Source organism: Rhinolophus sinicus, linkage group LG02 (genome assembly GCF_036562045.2).
Source record: "Rhinolophus sinicus isolate RSC01 linkage group LG02, ASM3656204v1, whole genome shotgun sequence".
NCBI lineage: Eukaryota > Metazoa > Chordata > Mammalia > Chiroptera > Rhinolophidae > Rhinolophus > Rhinolophus sinicus.
In genome coordinates this window covers 176,398,768-176,421,365 of record NC_133752.1, presented here as the reverse complement: position 1 = coordinate 176,421,365, position 22,598 = coordinate 176,398,768, and the positions used below count along the sequence as shown (strand labels likewise).

The window sequence follows — 22,598 nt, the reverse complement described above, 5'->3', positions numbered from 1 at the left end:
TTTGCTTTCAGTGAAAATAATAAATCTCTCTGAGAAATGGAATGTAATATTCAGTATTAATTTCTTTTGACCAACCCATAAAGAGAAAAATCCAGCTAGATGGAGGAACCAGCCACATCATATCATATAAGTATCGAACCCCTTAGCAATTAGACAAAAATTGGGATGGAGGCTCATGCTTCCTCCGTTTGTCTGCAGGTAGGCTCTCCAGTATGTGTCTGCACATGGAAAATGCTCAGTATATTTTCATTTTATTAATGAATAAATAGATGTGTACACTGATTTTATCATAGGTGGACTAGGTGATAGCTTACTGGAAAATTCTATGGAGATCACTTATACAAGCTTATACATAAAATTTAAAAAGCAAATTAGGGGCGGACGGATGGCTCAGTTGGTTAGAGCCTGAGCTGTTAACAACAAGATTGCTGGTTCAATTCCTGCATGGATGATAAGCTGTGGCCCGTGCAACTAAGATTGAAAACAGTTGCACCTTCCTCAACTAGATTGAAGGACAAAGATTTGACTTGGAGCTGTTGGGCCCTGGAAAAACACACTGTCCCCCAATATTCCCCAACTGAAAAAAAAGATTTGGAAAAAAAAAGTAAAAACCAAATTAACTCTCTCTTTAATTGTGGACACCAAGTAAACCACATGTTCACGGAGAATTTTCATTCATAAGTAGATCTTCATCATTTCGCAAATTGATCTTTGAGGTAGATCACAGGGGATATCATTCAAGCCCCATCTCTGCTGAGGAGCATTCAGAACAGCACAACGCTCATCAGGATCACTGGGTTCACCTTGGTGCCAGAATCTGAAAGGGGGGAAAAAGGATGAGGATGTGTCTTCAAATAGTGAGAAGGGTTAGAGACTGTGAGGGAGAAAACTCGGGTTTAACTTTGTGAAAGTCAAGGCAGATATGCCCAAATCATTCCTTTCCTACTTCTCATGCAATGTTTTCTCCATCTGTGTCTCTGGCATTTCCCTAGAAAACTAAGCCTACACCATCCAGTACTGTGTTATCTTGGGGCATAAACACTTTCCCAGTAGATATTCCTGAGGCTCCCTTCTATTTGTCCATCTATACGCCCTGTTCCTAGGGAACTGCCACTGCTCCTTTAAATGATGACAAGGTTTTACCTTGGTCCCCTGGTTCCAAGTATCAATCAATGTAGTTTGTTTCCTTCTTTTTTTAAAATGTACTGCTTTTGGAGTCTAAAAAAATAACTAAAATCTCTGAATCTGCTACTATTCCTGTTATCTTGGACAAGTATTTTAATTTCACTCATTTACATATCTTAAAAAACAAAGAATAAAGTAGTACCCCTATATATTTCACCTAAGGACCAAAGGCAGTAATGTACTAAAATGTTCTAAAGTACTTAAGAGTTTCAAAGTACCTTCATAAGTATGAGATATTATAAAGCTATCAGAATTTAGCTTATTTGCTTTATGAGAGAATATTGTCAATTGGTTATAATCATTACGGACATAAATATTAGTTATATTTAGAAATATAAATGTACTGGTTAAAAGCACAGACTTTGGAATCAGACTTGGTTTAAGGACCACTGACACCACCACTGGATAATATTCACTGAAGTATCTAAACTCTCTAAACTCAGCTTTCTCAGCTCTACAGTGAGAAAAATAATGTGTGCCTCATAGAATTCTTTGTGATTAAATTAGATAATAAATAAAATTATTTAACATAGTGCCCAAGAGTTAAAAGAAGAGTGACTATTTTATTTTAATACCTGATAGTTGGCATTGATAGTCGGGACCCCCTAAAATGCCTGATGATCCAAGACACAGGATTCCTTTACCTAATTCTATACTCACGTGGCACTTCGATTGTATGGTGTCTGATCAACCCATTGCCAGTGTCTTGTCCCCTCTGGGTCTGACAGGCCCACAAAATAAGCGTTCCTTTTTTCCAGTTTCCCAGTGATAAATTCCTGAAGGAAGAAAAGAAAGCAGTGACAGCCTTTAGAGTATTCACGTTGAATTGATTTCTTTATGGCTTTAGGGAGAAGAGAAGGAAAGGAGAAGATGCAGGAACAAACACATGGAGGCCCTGCCCAGGATCCTAGGCCTTCTCCAGCTGTGCAGTGCAGGACCACACGTAGACATCACTTGTGAGCATGATATTTGTCTTAATCTACTTGGGCTCCTATAACAAAATACCACAGACTGGGTGGCTTATAAACAACAGAAATCTATTTCTCACAGTTCTGAAGGCTGGAATCCCAGATCAGGGTACTAGCATGGTGGGGCAAGTCTGGCACCTTCTGGCTGTGTCCTCACATAGTGGAAAGGCGATGCAGCGATTTGGGGTCTTTTTGACAAGAACACTAATCCAATTTATTGGTGCTCATGACCTAAGCACCTCGTGAAGGCCCCACTTCCTAATACCATCACCTTTGGGAATCAGAATTTCAACATATGAATGTGGACGGGATACAAACATTCAGAGTATAGCAATGTTCAATACATATGGAAGCAATTTCTATCCATGATCATAATGAATTCTCATCTCAGACTCACTTCCCTTCTTTTCTTCACTAAGAGATGATATACTTCAAAGTTATGCATGAGAAAACATTTGCAGATTAAGTTATTTTCCTTTCACGACCTCAGATTCTTTTACTTCATTTCTGATTGTTGATGGTGACTCTTCCTGATTGAACTTTATTTCCCTATTTGACCTAATACCCCTTCTCTGTTAAACTGTAATTTATAAAATACTTACATGTTGCAATAATAAACTGATATGTCAGGCTGAAATAATTTCATTCTTCCTTTCAACCCCCACATATTATATTTTCAATGTCCCCATTTATTTTGAGGGAGATCAGTTTCATGGAAGCAGGAACGAGGTGTGGAATGTAAAGGCTTAAGTGACCTTTCCTATCTATTTTAAAGTCTTTTGCCATAGCACCAATATCCCAAAACAATGAAAGATGTTCTCCCTAGCCAAAAGGTGTACAAAACCCAGACAAAATTCCTGACTTCATTATTTATTAGAAAGTACCTGCTCAGCCTTGGTGTTGATCACTAGCAGGTGAGCCTGCATTCCTGAGCAGTTCTTCTCACTCTCATTCCAATTTTTGTTTTTAGTAGAGATGAAGTAGCAATTCAAACTAAATGGCTCCCAACCCTTTGGGCAGCAGCTCCAGTCTTTGTCTGTAGTGACATAAGGCCATATAGGTACAATATAAGAAAAGTAATTCACAAAGTGTGTGTTAAAATTAAGGACCAAGAGGGATCCCATGGAAACCGGAACTCCCGTCTGCATCCAGAGGTAACAAGGAGCCCCCGTCCATCAGGTGTAAAGGTCAAGTCTACCTACAACAAGCAGTAACAAAGCAGGGCCCCCTTTCCCTTGCCAGAGTGCTATCAGGAAAAGCCAGCTAAAACAGGGTTAAATAAGATCCAGACACTCAGAACATTATACAGAAACATCTAGGTTTCAGAGGAAAATCACTCATTATACCAAACACCAAAATGTTCTCAAAATTAATGTAAAAGAAAAATAAAACAAGTACATGGCAATACAACAGAAATATTAGAATTATCTGATCTTTTTTAAATTAAAGTTTATTGGGGAGACAATGGTTAGTAAAGTTACATAGGTTTCAGGTGTACAGTTCTGTAATACATCATCTATATATCATGTTGTGTGCTCACCACCCAGAGTCAATTCTCTTCATCACCATATATTTTACCCCGTTTACCCTCTTATACCATCTCCCTCCCCCCTTACCCTCTGGTAACGACTAAACTATTGTCTGTGTCTATGAGTTTTTGTTTCCTTATTTGTTTGTCTTGCTCTTTTGTTGCTTTCTGTTTTATATCCCACATATCAGTGAAATCATATGGTTCTTGACTTTTTCTGTCTGATTTATTTCTCTTAGCACAATAATCTCAAATCCATCCATGTTGTTGCAAATGGCACTCTTTCGTGTTTTCTTACGGCAGAGTAGTATTCCATTGTGGTATATATACCACATCCAATCTTCTATTGGTTGTTTCCATGTCTTGCCACCGTAAATAAAGCTGCAATGAACATCAGAGCACATATGTCTTTACAGATAAAAGTTTCCAGATTTTTTTGGGTAGATCCCCAGGAGAGGGATTGCTGGGTCATATGGTAATTCTACTCGTAATTTTTTGAGGAAACTCCACACTGCCTTCCATAGTGGCTGCACAAATCTGCATTCCCACCAACAGTGTATAAGGGTTCCTTTTTCTCCACAGCCTCTCCAACATTTGTTATTATTTGACTTGTTGGTGATAACCATTCTAACTGGTGTGAGATGACATCTCATTGTGGTTTTTATTTGCATTTCTCTGATGATTAGTGATGTTGAGCATTTTTTCATATGTCCATTGGCCATCTGTATGGAGAAATGTCTGTTCAGGTCCTCTACCCGTTTGTTAATTGGATTATTTGGTTTTTGTTGTTGAGTTGTATGAGTTCCTTATGTATTTTGGATATTAGCCCCTTATCCGAGGCGTTGTTTGCAAAAATCTTAGGTATTAGGTCCTACTGGAATGTTTGGTAGAATTCACTAGTGAAGCCAGCGGGTTCTGGACACCACACATCGTTATTACCACACTACTGACTATGTTCCTTATGCTACATCCTACATCCCCATGCCTGCTTTGTAACAACCAATTTGTACTTCTTCATCTTTTCCCTTTTTCACCCACACCCAACCCCACTCCCATCACCATCAAAATGTTCTCTGTATGTATGAGTTTGTTTCTGTTTCATTTGTTTATTTATTTTGTTTTTTTAGATTCCACTTATAAGTGAAATCATATGACATTTGTCTTTTGCTGTCTGACTTACTACACTCAGCAAAATATTTCTAGGTGGTATTGACCTAATTGAGTTGAAAACTTATGTCCACACTAAAATCTATATGCAAATGTTTACAGCAGCTTTATTTACAAGCATCAAAAACTGGAAGGAATCAAGATGTCCTTTAACAGGTGGAAGGATAAACAAACTTTGGCACACCCTACAAAGGAATAGTATTCAGTGATTTTTAAATGAACTATTTAGTCATGAAAAGACATGAGGGACCCTTAAATGCATATTGCTAAGTAAAATAAGCCACTGTAAATTGACTACCTACTGTATAATTCTAATGATAAGGCATTCTGGAAAAGGCAAAAGTTTAGAGAAAGTAAACATTTCTGTGATTACTAAGAGTTTGGAAAGGAGAAAGGAGCACAGGAAATTTTTAGACCACTGAAACTATTCTGTGTGATACTGTAATAATGAATATATGACATTATGTATTTGTCAAAAATCCATAGAATTTTACATATTTATTGTATGCAAATTTTTAAAATTCATTTAGGAGGTCAGGGGATCCCAAGAAAGAATGAAGACTGTGACAATAGAATCTAACTGTATTACAAGTGTAGGAAACAACCACACTGAAGTGGATGATGGGGTGTAAGGTGATGACCTAAGTAACTTTGGAAATGGAGTCTATAAAAGACAAAAGAAACTGTGCATAAGCTCTGTATTCTAGTTATAAAGTTGTTTCCCATGGTGGTATGAGTTTCTGATTCTGATACTATTATCTATGTTACTTGGAATTGAATAATTAAGTAAATGTATTGGGCAATGGTGAGAACCAGATTTGTCACTTAAAGATATCAAGGGGTGTAGACTAGAATGATGCATGTGATAATGGATTAGAGTTGGAGACATCAGTAAAAACTGATGTTTAACTTATTATAGGTACAGATAGTTACATGTAGAAATATTCATAGATATATGTATATACAGAGGTTAGTACACATATATATTTTTTTGCTCTATCAGCTGAGAAGGCCTAAAAGAAATGATACCCCAGTAGCAATGAGCATACCTAATGTCCAGAGCTTGGTTTCTAATACCGGTCTTCAAGAACAGGAGCCATAGCTCCTCAGACCCAAAAAATAACCTCTCAGGCTTTTCTGATAACTTAGGACACATCTTGTTGCTAATGGACACACAAAATAAATCAAGATAAAGCACCAAAGCTCACAGACACAGATCAAAGCTATGGCAGCTTGATGCTGAGATGCTGAGTGCAGTTGCCTGGGAAGGAGCTTGGCGGGGCCACTTGCTGCTCAGGTGTGTGCTGTCTCTGTTAACAGCTTGCTGCAAAACAAACAGTAACTGCTTTGCTTGCTTTTTGCTTTGTTCTGCAAAAGTGAAAATCCTCTTCAGATTTACTTTGGTTAACAAAAACAGGTACTAATTTAGGTCTTTTGTATAAGTGAAGTGGCAAAATGCAAACTTCTGAAAAGCAGGGGATACCTATGTTTTGTTATGGCAGCCCAAGCAGACTGATACAATGCTCCACCTTAAAGGACAGGGAGGATAATTCCTCAATACTTAATTGTGGGCTGCATACAGCAACTTCCTTCCAAAGAGTACAGCATGAAAAGGGGGGTGGAGAATAACTTCATACTGGAGAAATATGACAAACATTACCTCAGCCATGTGATCAAAGTCAACATCAATTGTCAAAAATCATGTTGATAGTATACAATGTGATGAAAATATGATATACTGTGATGAAAATGGTACTTCATGTCTGTGATCCTCCTCTCAAAAACCAATAACCACAGTCTAATCATTAGAAAAATACCGCTACTTTCCAACAGAGGGGCATCTGACAATATACCTGGCCAATATTCCTCAAAACTGCCAAAGTTATCAAAACTAAGAAACATCTGAGAAACCATCACAGCCAAGAGGAGCCTAAAGAAACATGAAAACTAAATGTAATGAGGTATTTTGGATGGGGTCCTAGAATAAAAATAAAAAAAATAACATTAGGTAAAAGCTAAAGAAATCTAAGTTGTGGTATATATACACAATGGAATACTATTTGACGGTAAGAAAAGATGATATAGGAACATTTGTGACAACATGGATGGATCTTGAGAGTGTAATGCTGAGCAAAATAAGTTAGACAGAAAAAGCAGAGAACCATGTGATTTCACTGATATGTGGTATATAAACCAAAAACAACAAAAGAACAAGACAAACAAATGAGAAACATAAACTCATAGACACAGACAATAGTTTAGTGGTTACCAGAGGGTAAGGAGGGTGAGGGGTGGGAGATGAGGGTAAGGGGGATCAAATACATGGTGATGGAAGGAGAACTGACTCTGGGTGGTGAACACACAATGGGATTTATAGATGACGTAATACAGAATTGTACACCTGAAATCTATGTAATTTTACTAACAATTGTCACCCAATAAATTTTAAAAATAAATTAAAAAAAAAAAACTAAAGAAATCTGAATAAACTATGAACTTTAATTAATACTAGTATATTAATACTGGTTCATCAGTTGTAATGAATGTACCTTACTAATGTTAAGATGTTAATAACTGGGGAAACTGTGTGCAGAGGGGAGGGGAGTGACATGGGAACTCTGTATTATCTGCTCAATTTTGCTATAACTATAAAACTGTTCTTTAAAAATTGTCTATTTTTCTAACTAAATAATTCACATTCACATTTATATCACTATAAAGTATCTTTATATCAACATCATCATCTTCATAAAACAAAACTATAACTTTCTCTTCCAACATCTTCAATCCTAGTCTCTATAGGTAAAACCCTGTAAGAGTATTTTATGTGTTCTTCCAGAAATGTTTTATGAACATACAATATGTTTTCTTCTATCACCATGTGATATATAGATGATGTATTACAGAATTGTACACCTGAAACCTACGTAACTTTACTAACAATTGTCAATCCAATTAACTTTAATTAGAAAAAAAATTTTTTAAAACACAAATGGATTAGATCTCTCTTGAGAGAGTAAGTTTTAACTGATATGTGAGAAAAAGAGGAAGTGTGCACAAAAATTTCGGAAAGAAGTGAAGGCTGAAGAAATCCAAAAGCAATGTAACCTTTTTTACAACTAAGACTATTTCCTTGCACAGATAAATTAAAGATATTCACATAAGAACTTTAGATCCTATATATCTGTATACTTAAAGTTTAAAATGATCATGAGACCCAACTTAGTATGACCTGTGAATTTTTTTCACAGAAATATTGATTGAGGATCCTTACACAGTATAGTCAACAATTGAATTATAGGAACATTAATTTTTACCTTCCATGGTCAAATTTTCTTTCATACAGTCCAAAGATGTGTGAGTGAATTCTTTTACAGTCTTTTTTTCTTTAAGAAGCTGAGAATATTTTTGAAAGAAAACTGAAAAAGAGATTAAGATCATTCATTTTCCTGGCAGTGTTATACCTTTGTTCTTTATTGTTCCTATTCTTTATAGGAACAAAACCTACAAATGCCTAATTGTGCAGAAGAAACCTGACTGGAAAGATTTCCTATCACCCCATATTCAATGTTATCCTAAACCTGCTGATTTTGAAACCATAAATTTCTCCAGAAATAGCTGAAAGATCAGTAGTTGAAAGAGGACCTAACAGGTGTATTATATATCTAAACGGACTTATCCATGTTCTCCTTCAGTGCTAAATATATGATGCATGCAAAAGCTAAGGCTTGGAGAAAAGAGAAGTAGAGAGAAAAATGGCTTCTGCTTCCACCACTCCAATAAAATCACCCTTGCAATTGTCATCAGTAATATCCTAGGGCACCTTCCTCTTTGACCTCCCAGTTCTCTTCCCCCTTAACTCCTGGTGTCAGCCATGATTAGCTGAGTGCCAAATCACAAAATCATGAGCTAAATAAATAGCTGCTGTTTTCATCTATTAAGTTTTTGATTGGTTTATTAAGCATCAGAAGATAACTGATACAATCACCATCAGGGAAAAAAATTAATTCTTTAGAATTGTACACACTTCATGATTTGAGCCCTGCTTATTTTTCCCACCTACAACTTCATTTCTCACAGTTCACTTAGCACCATATGTTCAGTCATTTATACTTGGGTTTCCTAATATTTTTCCATGCTCTCTCACATCTCTATATAATTTTTTGGTACACACAGCTCAAGATGTCACCTCCTTCAAGAAGTCTATTTTGGCCTTCTGTGCTTCTTACCTATACAACACTTAGCATGCAATGTTGTAACCACTGGTTCATGTGACCAGTTACCACCATTCTCTGAACTTTTTGAGACTAAGGGCTCTGTCTAGATTCTGTATGGCACAGTATCTAATATAAAGTTGATGGCCATCCTTGCTTATTGAATGACCAAATGAATGAATAAAATATCTACCCAAATGGATGTACTAGTTTTTATGCCTTTTAACAACTTGATAAATTCTTAAAGCCAAAAATAAACAGAAATCCACCTATTTGCCAATTTGGCCTTTAGATCTCACAAGTCTTGTGCAGGACAGAAATAATTAAGGTAAAAATTCAATGGGAAATTCTTCCTGGAATATTTCTTCCCTTCTCCTTGTCCACCTGCTCATCCTCAAATATGTATCTGTGTATGAAAGAAGGCCTCGCCTTATAAATACTACTAAGGAAATTTAGATTTACCGTCACTTACACAACTGTCTAGTGTAGAAATGGTACCCTACAGATTTCACTTTACAACGCAAACACATTGTACAAACATATAGTCTTCAATTTCTATAAAGAGAGTGGATTCCATTATTTTTATAGAAAAGTAACTAAATTCAAATAAAAAACATTTCCAGTGGAGTCCCACTAATTATATCACCCCCTCACCCAAAGAAGACTTTTTTCCTAGATTTCTGGATAAAACCATTGTTAAATATCAGTATATAATGGATATCCTCTCTTTGTGTAAGGCAGACATTCCTTATAGTTTCATTTGGATACTTACTGATGAAAGCGATAAAAAATGAGATTGCCAATAGCAGCAGAAGTATCAGCAATGAGAGAAAAAGTGCCTTGGAAAAACCAGGGTTACTTTTATAAGGGCTGGTCTTCTCTTTGGGAGCTGAAGGAGAAATTAAATTAGTTTCATCAGTAATATATTCTGACCTTTAATTACTCTTTCTCCTTCTCTTCCTCTTCTCCCTTTTCTTGGATGACATACTAGGTATTACTAACAATACAGTGTTTGAAATAATGTAAAACTACGAAGGAAATAATGTTCATTGTAGAAACTTTGGAACATAAAAAGCACTAATGTCTGCCATTGAGGACAACTATTATTAATATTTTGATATATATCCTTCCAGCAATTTTTAGAGTATATACCGGGGGTATCAAAAAAATGTACACACATGACTTGTAGTCATCTTTTGTTATTAGTATATATTGAGTATTACAATTTTAACAGTTTTTTTCTTTCTTACAATGTGTATACATTTTTTGGCACCGTGTGTGTGTGTGTGTGTGTGTGTGTGTGTGTGTGTATGTATGTGTGTAGAAAGAGACAGAGAGAATATGTATATACCCATACATTTTCCCACATGACTGACACACCATATATCACACCATATATAATGGTTTCTGACCTATTGTTTTTGTACTCGCTATATCATGAACATTTTTCATACTGCCATATTTCTTCTACAACACTCTCTATTGTGGTTGCATAGTATTTGATTACATATATTTAAATAACCTTCCAGATTGTTTCCAACTTTAACTACTTTAAATAATACCATAGCACATAAATCTTTATAATCATCCCTCATTACAGCTTTAGGATAAGGTCAGACCTTTGTAGTCAACATTTCATGGTTAAGAATTATTTTCTCAAAGTTATGATATATTGCCGGTGGGGGGGGAACCCTCAGAAATGTATATTATGATCTCATTTTTAGAAAAAAATACATATACACATTTATGTATATCTCTATCTAGAAGGATGTATACTAAAATGTAAGTTATAGTTATCTCTAGATGGTAAGAATAAAATAAAATTTTTTATGTACCTCTAGTTTTTAGTTTTTCTTTACAGTGAAATTTTACCACATAATAAAGAAGATACATACATTTTTAAGGGGAAAAAAAACAGGTTTACAGAGCATTCTCTATGTCTCCACAGAAGTGTCTTGGAAAACATGAGCAATCATGAGATGACCCCCTCCTCCATGGCTTCTTATACTTCACATGCCTTTTTTCTTTCTTTTGCTCTATATCTGAGATATTATATGTGCTACTCAAATTACCTTTTATCGACTCCCAAACTTAGTTGAATCTATTTCAGAGATGCAGTATTCAACGGATTTTCTGATTACAGAGCAATTTCCCTTGAGATATAAGGGACTTTTTAAAATAAGGCTTTGTAGTCTTTTATCTGCAATGATCTTTTCTTCCACTTTAGTCCAGTATAAACAAATACACCCACAACACTCTCCACCAAACTCTTTCCCTCTAACTAATCAAGAAACAAAGTCCATGCACCTAAAACTAAAACAAGCAAAAACAAAAAACTAGAAAAAACAAAAAAGAAACAAAGCCCACTAGTTATCAATCTGCAGGGACTACAGATAATTTAGTGGGCTTTGTTTCTGTACCCAAATTCTTGACTACAGTCTCACTGAGCCTCAGAAGACACAGGAGGACAACTTTTCCACATAATTAGCACTCTCCTTAGCTCAAAACTAGAGTGGATTTCTCACATGTGTTTTATTATAGTACAAACGTACAACACCTAATGCTTATCTTCAAGCAACTCAATCGTCTAAGAATCCTATATTTCCAAATGTGGCCAGTCAGAAAACCAGCAAGTAATATCACCTATGCTTCATTTATAGTACTTTTTCTTTACCCTTCACCTCATCATTAACTCTGACCACTAGAAAATGTTTCTTACCTGCCGGAGGCTCTGATTTGGTACCTGAGGACTTGGATTCGTTTTGGAACCTCACTTCAGCATAAGTAATCTCTGAAGTCATATTGGTAAGAGATCTTCTACTTCCTTCAAAAAATCACTCTCATCTCTTCCTTAAAACATTTCAAAATGAAAACCAAACATGATGGCAACTTGTCAGACTTCCTATTGTGCAGCTAGATGAGAACAGAGGCCCCAGTTAGGCAAGTAGCCCAAAGATGAATTTCATGAGAACTGAAAACCTTACAACAGAGACCCAGTCTCCAGGAACAGCACAGTGAAAACCATAACTTTTAAAGATATGCTACCAAAGTAATAAAAGTAGAAAGTCAAAGGGTAGGAGTAAGAAATAGGAAGGAAAGAAAAAGAGGAACTAAGCAGTTAGAGAAATATTTTCTGAGAACTGTATTATCTGAACTCACAGCAAGAATAAAATTCAAATGTTTGCATTTATCTACATGCAAACATGATTATTTGTAGACCGATCAATATTGGCATATACTCACTCACGCTACATTCTCATCAGTTTTGGCCGTATATCTGTCCCAAAGCAACTTTTTGGGACCACATTCTAAGAGGATCATTGACAAAAACTCACATGTGAGCTTCCCACTTTCAAGAGTCAGCATCCTCTGATATATTGGGGAAGTGAAAGTTTAGATCATATGCCTTTTAAAGCCGTACCTCAGTGCTCTCTGCTTTTCTCTGTTGCTCTTAACTGCATCATGAATCTCCATTCATTTTGCTACAGCCAACTCCAGCAACTTCTGAAAGAATCTCTTTCTATTGGATGTTAGAGGACTAGGCCACCCTTCTCTATCCCTTTAATCTCCACAACACCACAACAAAAGGCTACACAGGTATGTATTACTATTTTAACAGTTAAGATAATTGAATGGAATCACAGTTTAGAAGGAGATAAACTGAGTGCTAAATATGATTCTTTTCCAAAGGCCAAGAGAAAAACACTCCCAAAATTATATCCTTCTTGTGGAATTTTTCCACGGACATGCTCTCCTGCATAATACACAGACACAGACACACACACACACACACACACACACACACACACACACCTCTATATTTATTTCTATATCTAAACATATTGAAAATATGAGTTTACACTTCTACCTCTAATTCCAATCCAACACCAGTTATTCCAGTTTTCTCCCTTTCCACATTTCTAACTTCTGTGACAGTAAGAAATTCACTTCCATTATCTTTAACTTATTTCCTTATTGGATCAACCCCTTGGATAGAATCAATCTTCAATCTTTGTCGCCACTTCCTCACTAAGATGCCCTTCTCTCCATGATTGGGCTCTGAGCACTCAATCTAGGCACCCATTGTTGATGATGCCCTCTTCATTCTGCTTGGGTGTTTTTGCATAAGGCCAGCCAACACCCATGGACATCCTGTTCACTTCCCTCAGGCCTGATACCGTATGCTAGGTCACCCTCCATAACCTTGCTTTCCCTAGACTGATTCTAGATGCTGATCCCTCACCCTCACTTGGATTCCAACCTACCACTTAGGCTCTAACATCCTACACAAGCTCACCCTCATGTGTGTAAGCCCTCTTCACCCTGCCTGGGCTCTGACTCCCCATATTGGGCTGCCCCACCACATGGACACCCTCCTTAGCCTGCTCAGTCTCTGAAACCCACACCAGTAAGGAAAGGGGAAGAGCTAATCCATACAAATTTCTAGCAAATAATTACTAGATCTAACAAGCACTTGCATGTGGACGGGTGTGCATGCACACACCCTACTCCAAATAATAATCATTGATTATCAGAGGCTTAACAATGTAAGCTTATAAAGAGAATGCACAATTTGGGGAATGTAATCAATAATGTTAAAGATTGTGTAGGGTATCCGATGGGCACTTGTCTCATTAGGGAGACCACCTCAGGGATGATGTAGATGCCTGATCACTGCACTGTCCACCTGAAGCTGAGGCTGAACAATAATGAATGTCAACGACAATTATATATATATATATATATATATATATATATATATATATATATATATAGTTACAAAAAGTGGAGTACAGCATTAGGAATAGAGGCAGTGGAAATGTAATGGCTCTGCATGATGTCAGAGAGGTAGTAGATGGGGGGAGAGGGGTTATCACTGTGTGAGGGATATAAATGATAAATGTTTAACTATTACATTGTTTTGTACACATGAAACTAATAAAAAATGTTAAAAAAATAAAAATAAAATAAAGAGAATGCAAACTGTATTCCTAAAAGCATCTTTCTTTCTGTGGAGTAAGTCACATTCTAACTGGATTATATTGTATCACAAGCAACCCATAATCTGAGCGGCTAACGACAGCAAGCATTCATTTCTTACTCACATTACATGTGGGCTTAGGGTCTGCTGTAACTTGGCTTGGCTCTTCAGTATTTTCTCATTCTGGAACCGAGGATCATAGAGCAGCTCCTTGTAAGCCGAAACATGTAGTAACATTCAAATCCTCTATTCAGATAATGTGTACATTACACCCACTTTGATTCCATTGGCCAATACAAGTCACCTGGATAAACCTGTGAATAGGGAAGAGAAGTACACTCTACCATACAAACAGATATGTCAAGGGCAGCAAAGTTTAGTACTCACACAGAGGAAGAAATAAACACTTGAGAACAATAATGTAAACTACCCCAATCCTTTCCTCTTAGTCATCTGGTCTGCCATGACAAAAATACTATAGACAAGGTGGCTTAAACAACAAACATTTATTTCTCACAATTCTGGAGACTGAGAAGTCCAAGGCAGCAGGTGACAGCAGATTCAATGTCTGGTGAGACCCCCCTTCCTAGTTCATAGATGGCCATCTTCTCACTGCAACCTGATATGGCAGGAAGAGCAAGGGAAGTTCTCTTGGGTCTTTTATAAGGACACTAATCACATTCATGAGAGCATCAGCCTCAGGACCTAATCATTGCCCAAAAGCCCCATCTCCTAATACCATCACACTGGGGGTTAAAATTTCAACATATGAATTTTAGGGGACCGAAACATCCAGTCCATAGCATTCTTTTAACTATTAAGCCAAGGGCTCTCTAGGGCAGTAATCTCAAAAATGGAACACAACTATCCCAGGTGGTATAAGAGGATACTTTAGGACACAGAAATAAAACACTAGAACTTAATATATATTTAAAATATTAAGGAAAATAAGCTGTATGAATATCATATGCATTTAGTGTTGGTTGCAATGTCATGTGTGGTAAGGGATCTATCATGAGGAAACAGTGAAGGTTCCACAACCCTGAGAAGTTGATGGTGTATCTTCACTAGTTCATTCACTTTCTGCGTGTGATGTGATGACATCTGTGCAATCAAGAATTTGGGTGGCCTTTGTACCCAGTTCCCAGGAACCTCTAAATCTTTGGTATTTCCTGAGTAATGAGAGTGTCTTTGTTACATATGGTGAGCCTGGATACTTTATGTTAATGAAGTCACACACAGTGGGCTCCTAGATAGTGTATGCTCACAAGATGATTCAAGATGGGGACAGGCCAAGCCAGAAAGACCAAGCATGGGATTAGAGTTGGAGCTTTGAGCCATGAGATGTCAGTCCAGACAGGACAAGGATGCTGAAGATAGAGTTTGACCTTGTGTCAAATGATTCAATCAAGCATGCCTACTGAAGGGGTTCAGAACAGGTCTCCTCCAAGATGTGACACTTTGGCACGTGAACTATTTTGAGCTGAAGGCAATTGAGACACTGTGGGCTCACGAGAAACTTCTTTGAGTCTGGCATTTTAATAGCTAGACTGAATAATCAATTATAGGAAAGGACTAGTGTTTAACAGAAAGAACTAAAAAAGCATGGACTGCCATATTTTTTTCTTCTGACCTTACTTTTAAACAGAGAGGGATAAGTTGATATCAATTATTGGGGAAATAAAACTGTTCTTTGTTTTTCCATTGCTGGTTTATGATGCTTCTATCAAACCCACACAAAGAGTAATAATCAAGACTTCTTGGGCTTCTAAACACAATTCATATGATACGATGGCCATATAACAGCAATCCATGGACTAGTACCAGTCCATGAAGAAGTTCTTAGTACCAGTCACTCTAAAGGCCATCTTCACCTTTGACCTTCTTGGTTATGTGAGTCAGTCATTCCCCTTTATTGTTATGAATCAACATGGGTTTCCTCCATGCAAATACTCCTGCTAGTAGAGTAAGCAACAGTGAAAAAGACTGCAATAAAGGTTAACACATTTGAGCATACTATGTCCTGTAAACTGTGATGCATATATTGCTTTTATTATCTCACTTAATATTCAAAATTGTCCTGAAAAGTATGCATTGTTATTTTTCATTTTGACCAATGAGGAAATTCAGAGTTTGAGAAATTAACTAATTGGCCAATAATATATCCAATAAAAACAGACTTTTAATTTTAACCCAGGCCTGCCTAATTCCAAAACCCAAAATTTGTTCGTATTCCAACAGGTTAACTTCCAATGAGTGAGCTACCCAAGCAGGTAATGCAAAACTGTCTTTTAAGGATATTATAGAAAAGGATGTTTTCTGCAAAATTGTCATTAAATCTCTTTCAAAGATTTTATAATTCCTTTGAGTCTAAAAGAATATTAAGTATTTTGATTTTAAAAAAAAAGGGGTTTATGTAGTGACTGGTAAGATATAGGAAGAGATGTGGGTGCCCAGGCCCCCTACTGTTGAATATTATTTTTATACAAAACTTGGGCAACAAAATATAGGTTGTGGCAACCTGTCAATGGTTGAAAAACACTCCTCCTAACAACAATCAGCCCCTGAGAGTTTCCCCTACTGAATAACTGCAGGCTGACCTTCAATCATCAAGTATTTATTAAATATACCCTTTGGAAAAAGAAACTACATTGGCAGTAACATCAACAGACCTCTTGTATGGTATATAGAAAAGTTGTTAAGAGCATAAATCCTAAGAGTTCTGATCACAAGGAGAATGTCTTTTCCTTTTTCCTTTTCTTCTTTCTTTTCTTTTGATTGTATCTGTATGAGAAGATGGATGTTAGCTGAATCCATTTTGGTAATCATTTCGCAATATATGTAAATCAAACCATCATACTGCACACCTTAAACTTATGCAGTGATATATGTCAATTATTTCTCAATAAAACTGGGGAAAATTGTGCTAACTTTCATCAAAATATGTCTAAGCTTCTGAGCATAAATTAGCATAATTAGTCACTCTTATTTATACTCTATTTTTCCAGCTTTATTGAGATAAAATTGTGTAAGTTAAGGGGGTACAAGAAGATGATACAAGTATATACTGTGAAATGACTATGATAGGATTACTAATCACCTTCATAACCTCATATAATTAGTGTTTTTTTTGTGATGAGAACATTTATAACCTACTCTCTTAGCAAATTTGAATTGTATTATGCAATATTGTTAACTACAGTCACCATGCTGTTCATAAGATCCCCAGAACTTATTCATCTTAGAGTTGGAAGTTTGTACCCTTTGACCAATATTGTTCTATTCCGCTAATCTCCCCAGTCCTTGGTAACCACCATTCCACTTTGTTTCTATGAGTTCAGCTGCTTTAAATTTCACATATAAGTGAGCTCATATAGTATTTGTCACTTTTTTCCAGCTTTACTGAGATATTGACATATAACGTTGACTATGTACAAAGCGATGATTTGATACATGTATATATTGCAAAATGATTACAATAGGATTAGTTAACACATCCCCTCACATAATTACCACTTGTGTGTGGGTGTGTGGTAATAAGAGTTAAGATCTACTATCTTCACTTTCAAGTATATAATACAGTATTGTTATTTGTCACCAACAGCAAAGGCAACAAAAGCAAAAATAAACAAGTGGGACTACATCAAACTAAGAAACTTCTGTAAGGAAAACTATCAACAAAATGAAAAGGCAACATACAGATTCAGAGAAAATATCTGCAAAGCATATATCTAATAAGGGGTTAAGATCCAAAATATATATAGAATTCATACAACTCAGTAGAAAAAACAATCCAATTAAAAAATGAGCAGAGCAAAAATAAACCCACATCTATATGATCAATTAATCTATGACAAAGGAGGCAAGATTACATTAATACAATGGGGTAAAAACAGTCTCTTCAATATGTAGTGCTGGGAAAATTAGACAGATGCATGCAAAAAAAATGATACTAGATGACTTTCTTATATTACATACACAAATAAACTTAAAATGGGTTAAACTTAAATGTATTTGTAAGACTTGAAACCATAAAACTCCTAGAAGAAAACATACGCAGTAAGCTCTTTGACATTGGTCTCAGCAATATTTTTTTTGAATATGTCTCTTAGGGCAAAGACAACAAAAGCAAAATAAATAAATGGGACTATATCAAACTAAAAAATTTTGCACCACAAAGGAAACCATCAACAAAACAAAAAGGCAACCTATTTAATGGAAAAAGATATTTGCAAATGATATATCCAATAAGAGGTTAATATCCAAAACATATAAAGAACACATACAGCTCAACATCAAGAAAACAATTCAATTAAAAAATGGGCAGAGACAGTTTGATGCCTCGAGTCCCACAAGGGATGGTGGGCAGCGCCCCCTGCAACTAAGATTGAACACAGCACCTTGAGCTGAGCTGCTGCTGAGCAACCAGATGGCTCAGTTGATTGGGGCGCATCCTTTCAACCACAAGGTTGCCGGTTCACTCCCGCAAGGGATGGTGGGGTGCACCCCCTGCAACTAGCAACAGCAACTGGACCTGGAGCTGAGCTGAGCCCTCCACAACTAAGATTGAAAGGACAACAACTTGACTTGGAAAAAAGCCCTGGAAGTACACACTATTCCCCAATAAAGTCCTGTTCCCCTTCCCCAATAAAATTAAAAAAAAAAAACTCTTAAAAAATATGGGCAGAGAATATGAATAGACATTTTTCCAAAGAGGGCATATAGGTGGTCAACAGACACGTGAAAAGATGTTCAACATCACTAATCATAAGGAAAATGTAAATAAAAACCACCTGAGATATCACCTCCCACCTGTCAGAATGACTATCATCAATAAATCAACAAACAAGTATTACCAAGGATGTGGAGAAAAGGGAACCCTTGTGTACTGTTGACGGGATTGCAAATTGGTGCAGCCACTATGGAAATCAGTATGGAGGTATCTAAAAAACTGGAAATGGAACTACCTTATGAACCAGCAATTCCACTCTTAGGTATCTAAAGAAATCCAAAACACTAATTCAAAAAAATTTATGCTGCCTATGTTCATTGCAGCGCTATTCACAATAGTTAAGACATGGAAATAACCGAAATGCCCATCGGTAGACGACTAGAATAAGAAACTGTGGTACATTTATACAATGGAGTATTACTCGGCCATAAAGAATGAAATGTTACCATTTGCAGCGATATGGATGGACCTAGAGAACATTATGCTAAGTGAAATAAGTCAGAAGGAAAAAGTCAAATACCATATGATCTCACTTATATGTGGATCTAAAGAATAGAATAAATGAACAAATTAATCAGAAGCAGTCTCAGAGATATACAGAAAAACTGAGGGTTGCTAGATGGGAGGGGGTGGAGATGAGGGAGAAGGTGAGGGGATTAGAAAGCACAAATTGGTAACCACAACATTGTCATGGGGATACGAAAGACAGTTTGAAGAATACAATCAATAATGCTGTAGAGTTTGTAGGGTGTCAGATGGGCACTTGTCTTATTAGGGAGACCACTTCAGGGACGGTGTAGATGCTTGACCACTGTGCTGTATACCTGAGGCTGAAGCTGAATAACAATGAATGCCAACTATAATTTAATATATATATTATGGTCACAGGGTGTGGAGTACAGCACAGGGAATAGTCAATGGAATTGTAACAGCTATATATGATGTGAGAGGGGTAGTAGATTGGGGAAGGGGGATTATCACTTTGTGAGGGGTATAAATGTCTAACTATTAACATTGTTTTGTACACCTGAAACTAATAAAAAATATTTTGGGGAAAAAAAATTATAAAAGAAGCCTGAGAAAGCTTTACCCTTTCCACCATGTGAGGTTATAGTGAAAAGACAGCTGTCTATGAGGAAGCAGGCCTTCACCAGACACAGAATCTGCCAGCGTCATGATTTTGGACTTTCCAGCCTCCAGAATTGTGAGAAATAAATGTTTGTTGTTATAAGCCACCCAGTTTATGGTTTGTTTTTTTAAGCAGCCTGATCAAACTAAAACAAATTAAAACAAATCTGTTGTCACCTTTAAAAAAGTGCCCATTGGAGACAAGACTTTTTAGGAGATCAAGTGACTGCAAGGGGCAAAAGGGTGTAAGGACTGGAGAATAGAATCGTTGCTTCTATGGCACTGGACAAAAGAAGAGTAACAAGCTCAAAGCCCTACATTCTTGGCTTAAGGTAAAACCTGCAAACCAGAATTTCTATGACTAGGTTTAAAAATCCTTTATTGTTTATTGCTGTAGGGTGAAGAAGCCAAAAACCGAACTCTAAGTTTGATTCTACAAGTTAGAAAACTACAAACTCAGTTGAATTCAAGCTTTGCTAGGTCTCTTATTTTTTCATTGACAACAATCTACATTTATTCAAACAGTCATGTCCTCTTCTTCTGGAATGTCATAATGTACCAAATGTGTCTGTGATGATCTTAACTGGGGCTTGTTTTGGGGGTAGGTCTTATTTTCGGGGAAACATGGTCGGTTTCTTAATTGAAAACTAGAGGCTTGATTTTGATAAAATGTGGTCTCAAGAACTGATAAAGAGATATATAAAGGACTCCAAAACATTCAAAGTCTGATGAGTTTCCTTTGCCCACAAAAACAGTAGACATGAGAGCCTGAATCCACCCTATGGTTACTGCCCAAGCTCCTGTTGAACAGGTGGAATAAATAAGGTGCAAATGGCAAAATCCCCATATGGTCTCTTAGATCTGTGAAGATCCATTCCGGTGAAAAAGCCAAACTGAAGTCCCTGATACTCCCCTTTCGCAACAAAACAGTAAACCCCAAATTGTAAAGTATCCATTAGGAAATCACCGAGATTGATACTACTATTAATAGCAAAATTTCAAAGGTGGAGACTTGGTGATTCCTATTATATTCTTGATTTAATTCACCCATCTTGCCAATGTAGATTGGTCTCAGAGAACGGCAGTGGATTATCACAAATTTAGTCAGGTGAGGTCTAGAGCAAATCAATGTAGTCTTGGTCCTATTAGTATAGTATATACTATTAATATGGTGGATAGCTTTTCCACCACTTAATAAATAAGCAAGAAAAATCAGAATCAATTAGCTTTTCCTCCTATCAGAAACAACAGCGTACCTTCACCATCCTACCTAAGATCTACATAACTCTTTCATTCTGTCCTACCATTTATACTGCAGAGAACTTAAACATGTCACCGTGTCACAGGACATCATGCTGGTTCATCCACTGACGGTATCACGCAGAGATCATGAGGGGAGCAGGACAAACAGGTACCTTAGGTGCCTTGGTAAGTCTCATGCTACCAAACTTCTGAGTGGTTTTTTGTGTGGTCGCCAAACTAGCAGTATCAGCATCACCCAGGAAGTTGTTAGAAATGAACATTCTTGGGCTCCACCCTAAACCAACTGAATCAGAAATTGTGGGGTTGGGGCACAGAAATCTGTGTTTAAACAAGCCCTTCAGGTGATTCTGATGGATCTCTAAGGCACTTAAATATCCCCTCCAGAATGAAAGTGATAGCACTTCTATAAAACGTTTAGCGAACTGTTTGAAAGCACATATAATAAAGATGTTTATGAAAGCGATAATTTCAGGGTACCTTGAGATGATGAAAAAATAGACAGCCATCCATAAACACAAATAGGTCTAGGAGAGCTCTGTGGTCCACTTAAAAAACTTCAGCTGCATGCCCGTGGAGCGGCCTCGGCTGACTGCTTCTTGCCTCCTGCAGCAGGCTGCTCCTGCAGCCTCCTGCCCTGGCTCGGCAGATGGACGTCTTCCAATAACAGACCTCGAGAAGACAGCTGGTTAAAATCTTTATTTGTCTGGAAAGTTGATCCAAGAAAAGATGCTCACTTTAGTCTCCTAGCCAAAAAGGAAACAAGCAGTCTATACAAATTACAGATTCACAAGGTTCAACTAGAAGACCTAGAAGCATACAACAAAATGTGTCAAGAGGTGTTGCCAAAGATGTAGGAAGATAAACATTACCCTTGTACTTTGGTAGGGACTTGGAACACGTGGTATGGCGAGCAGAATCAACATATCCACCTCTGGAGATATGGAGGAGGCTATCCCACCTTCACAGTCATGAATAAAACTCAGAGAAAATCAGGAATTTGTGGAATTCTGGAAGGCAAGAAGCAATATGTTTCTCTCTGGGAAGAATCAGCTGCTATTTGAATTCAGTTTCTGGAATGAGCCTGTTCCAATCAGGACCTCATGCATATGAACTCAGATCTTACCAACTCCAACCAGGAACTATGATTGAACGGGGCAATTACTGGGTTCATGTAATTCACTTCAGACAGGACAATAATGAAGCTGTTAGAAGATTCTTCTCTCAGAGTAGGCAGTTATATATGGTGCATCCTCTTAGGGTTTACAGGGATCTTCAGACAATGGAAGATATACAGAATGCAGCATAGCATAAACATGGCTGGGAAGAATTGGTGTATTATACAGTTCCACTTGTTCAGGAAATGGAATCCAGAATCATGATCCCACTGAAGACCTCGCCCCTCCATTAAAGCTACAGAATTTAGATGTGCCTA

The 22,598-nt window shown here is 37.0% G+C and overlaps 1 protein-coding gene and 1 pseudogene across 4 annotated transcripts; one reads left to right on the top strand and one right to left on the bottom strand.

Moving 5' to 3' along the window:
* Positions 1-605: 605 nt before the first annotated feature.
* On the bottom strand, positions 606-22,173 carry LOC109435523 (C-type lectin domain family 4 member A). Of its 4 annotated transcripts, XM_074326074.1 has the most exons (9): positions 22,036-22,173; positions 21,644-21,909; positions 14,168-14,357; positions 11,782-11,975; positions 9,835-9,951; positions 8,166-8,267; positions 3,038-3,189; positions 1,846-1,961; positions 606-817 (listed from the first exon to the last, which is right to left on the bottom strand). In XM_074326074.1, the coding sequence occupies exons 4-9, from the start codon at positions 11,861-11,863 to the stop codon at positions 676-678; spliced, it is 711 nt and encodes a 236-aa protein (XP_074182175.1). In that variant the 5' UTR covers positions 11,864-11,975; positions 14,168-14,357; positions 21,644-21,909; positions 22,036-22,173; the 3' UTR covers positions 606-675. The 4 variants fall into 4 exon arrangements, with proteins under 4 accessions (XP_074182175.1, XP_074182177.1, XP_074182178.1 ...); XM_074326076.1 differs by lacking the exon at positions 8,166-8,267; XM_074326077.1 differs by lacking the exon at positions 9,835-9,951.
* LOC109435567 (protein NipSnap homolog 2) lies at positions 21,293-22,574 on the top strand (annotated as a pseudogene).
* Positions 22,575-22,598: the final 24 nt, after the last annotated feature.

What these genes read in the sequence shown, in the direction of transcription:
- LOC109435523 (XM_074326074.1), bottom strand. Translation starts at nt 11,863, where the DNA reads ATGACTTCAGAGATTACTTATGCTGAAGTGAGGTTCCAAAACGAATCC. An exon ending in CAAATCAGAGCCTCCGGCAG is followed by an intron (nt 9,952 to 11,781) that starts GTAAGAAACATT and finishes TTTCTCCTTCAG; the next exon opens with CTCCCAAAGAGAAGACCAGC. An exon ending in CCATACAATCGAAGTGCCAC is followed by an intron (nt 818 to 1,845) that starts GTGAGTATAGAA and finishes CCCCCCTTTCAG; the next exon opens with ATTCTGGCACCAAGGTGAAC.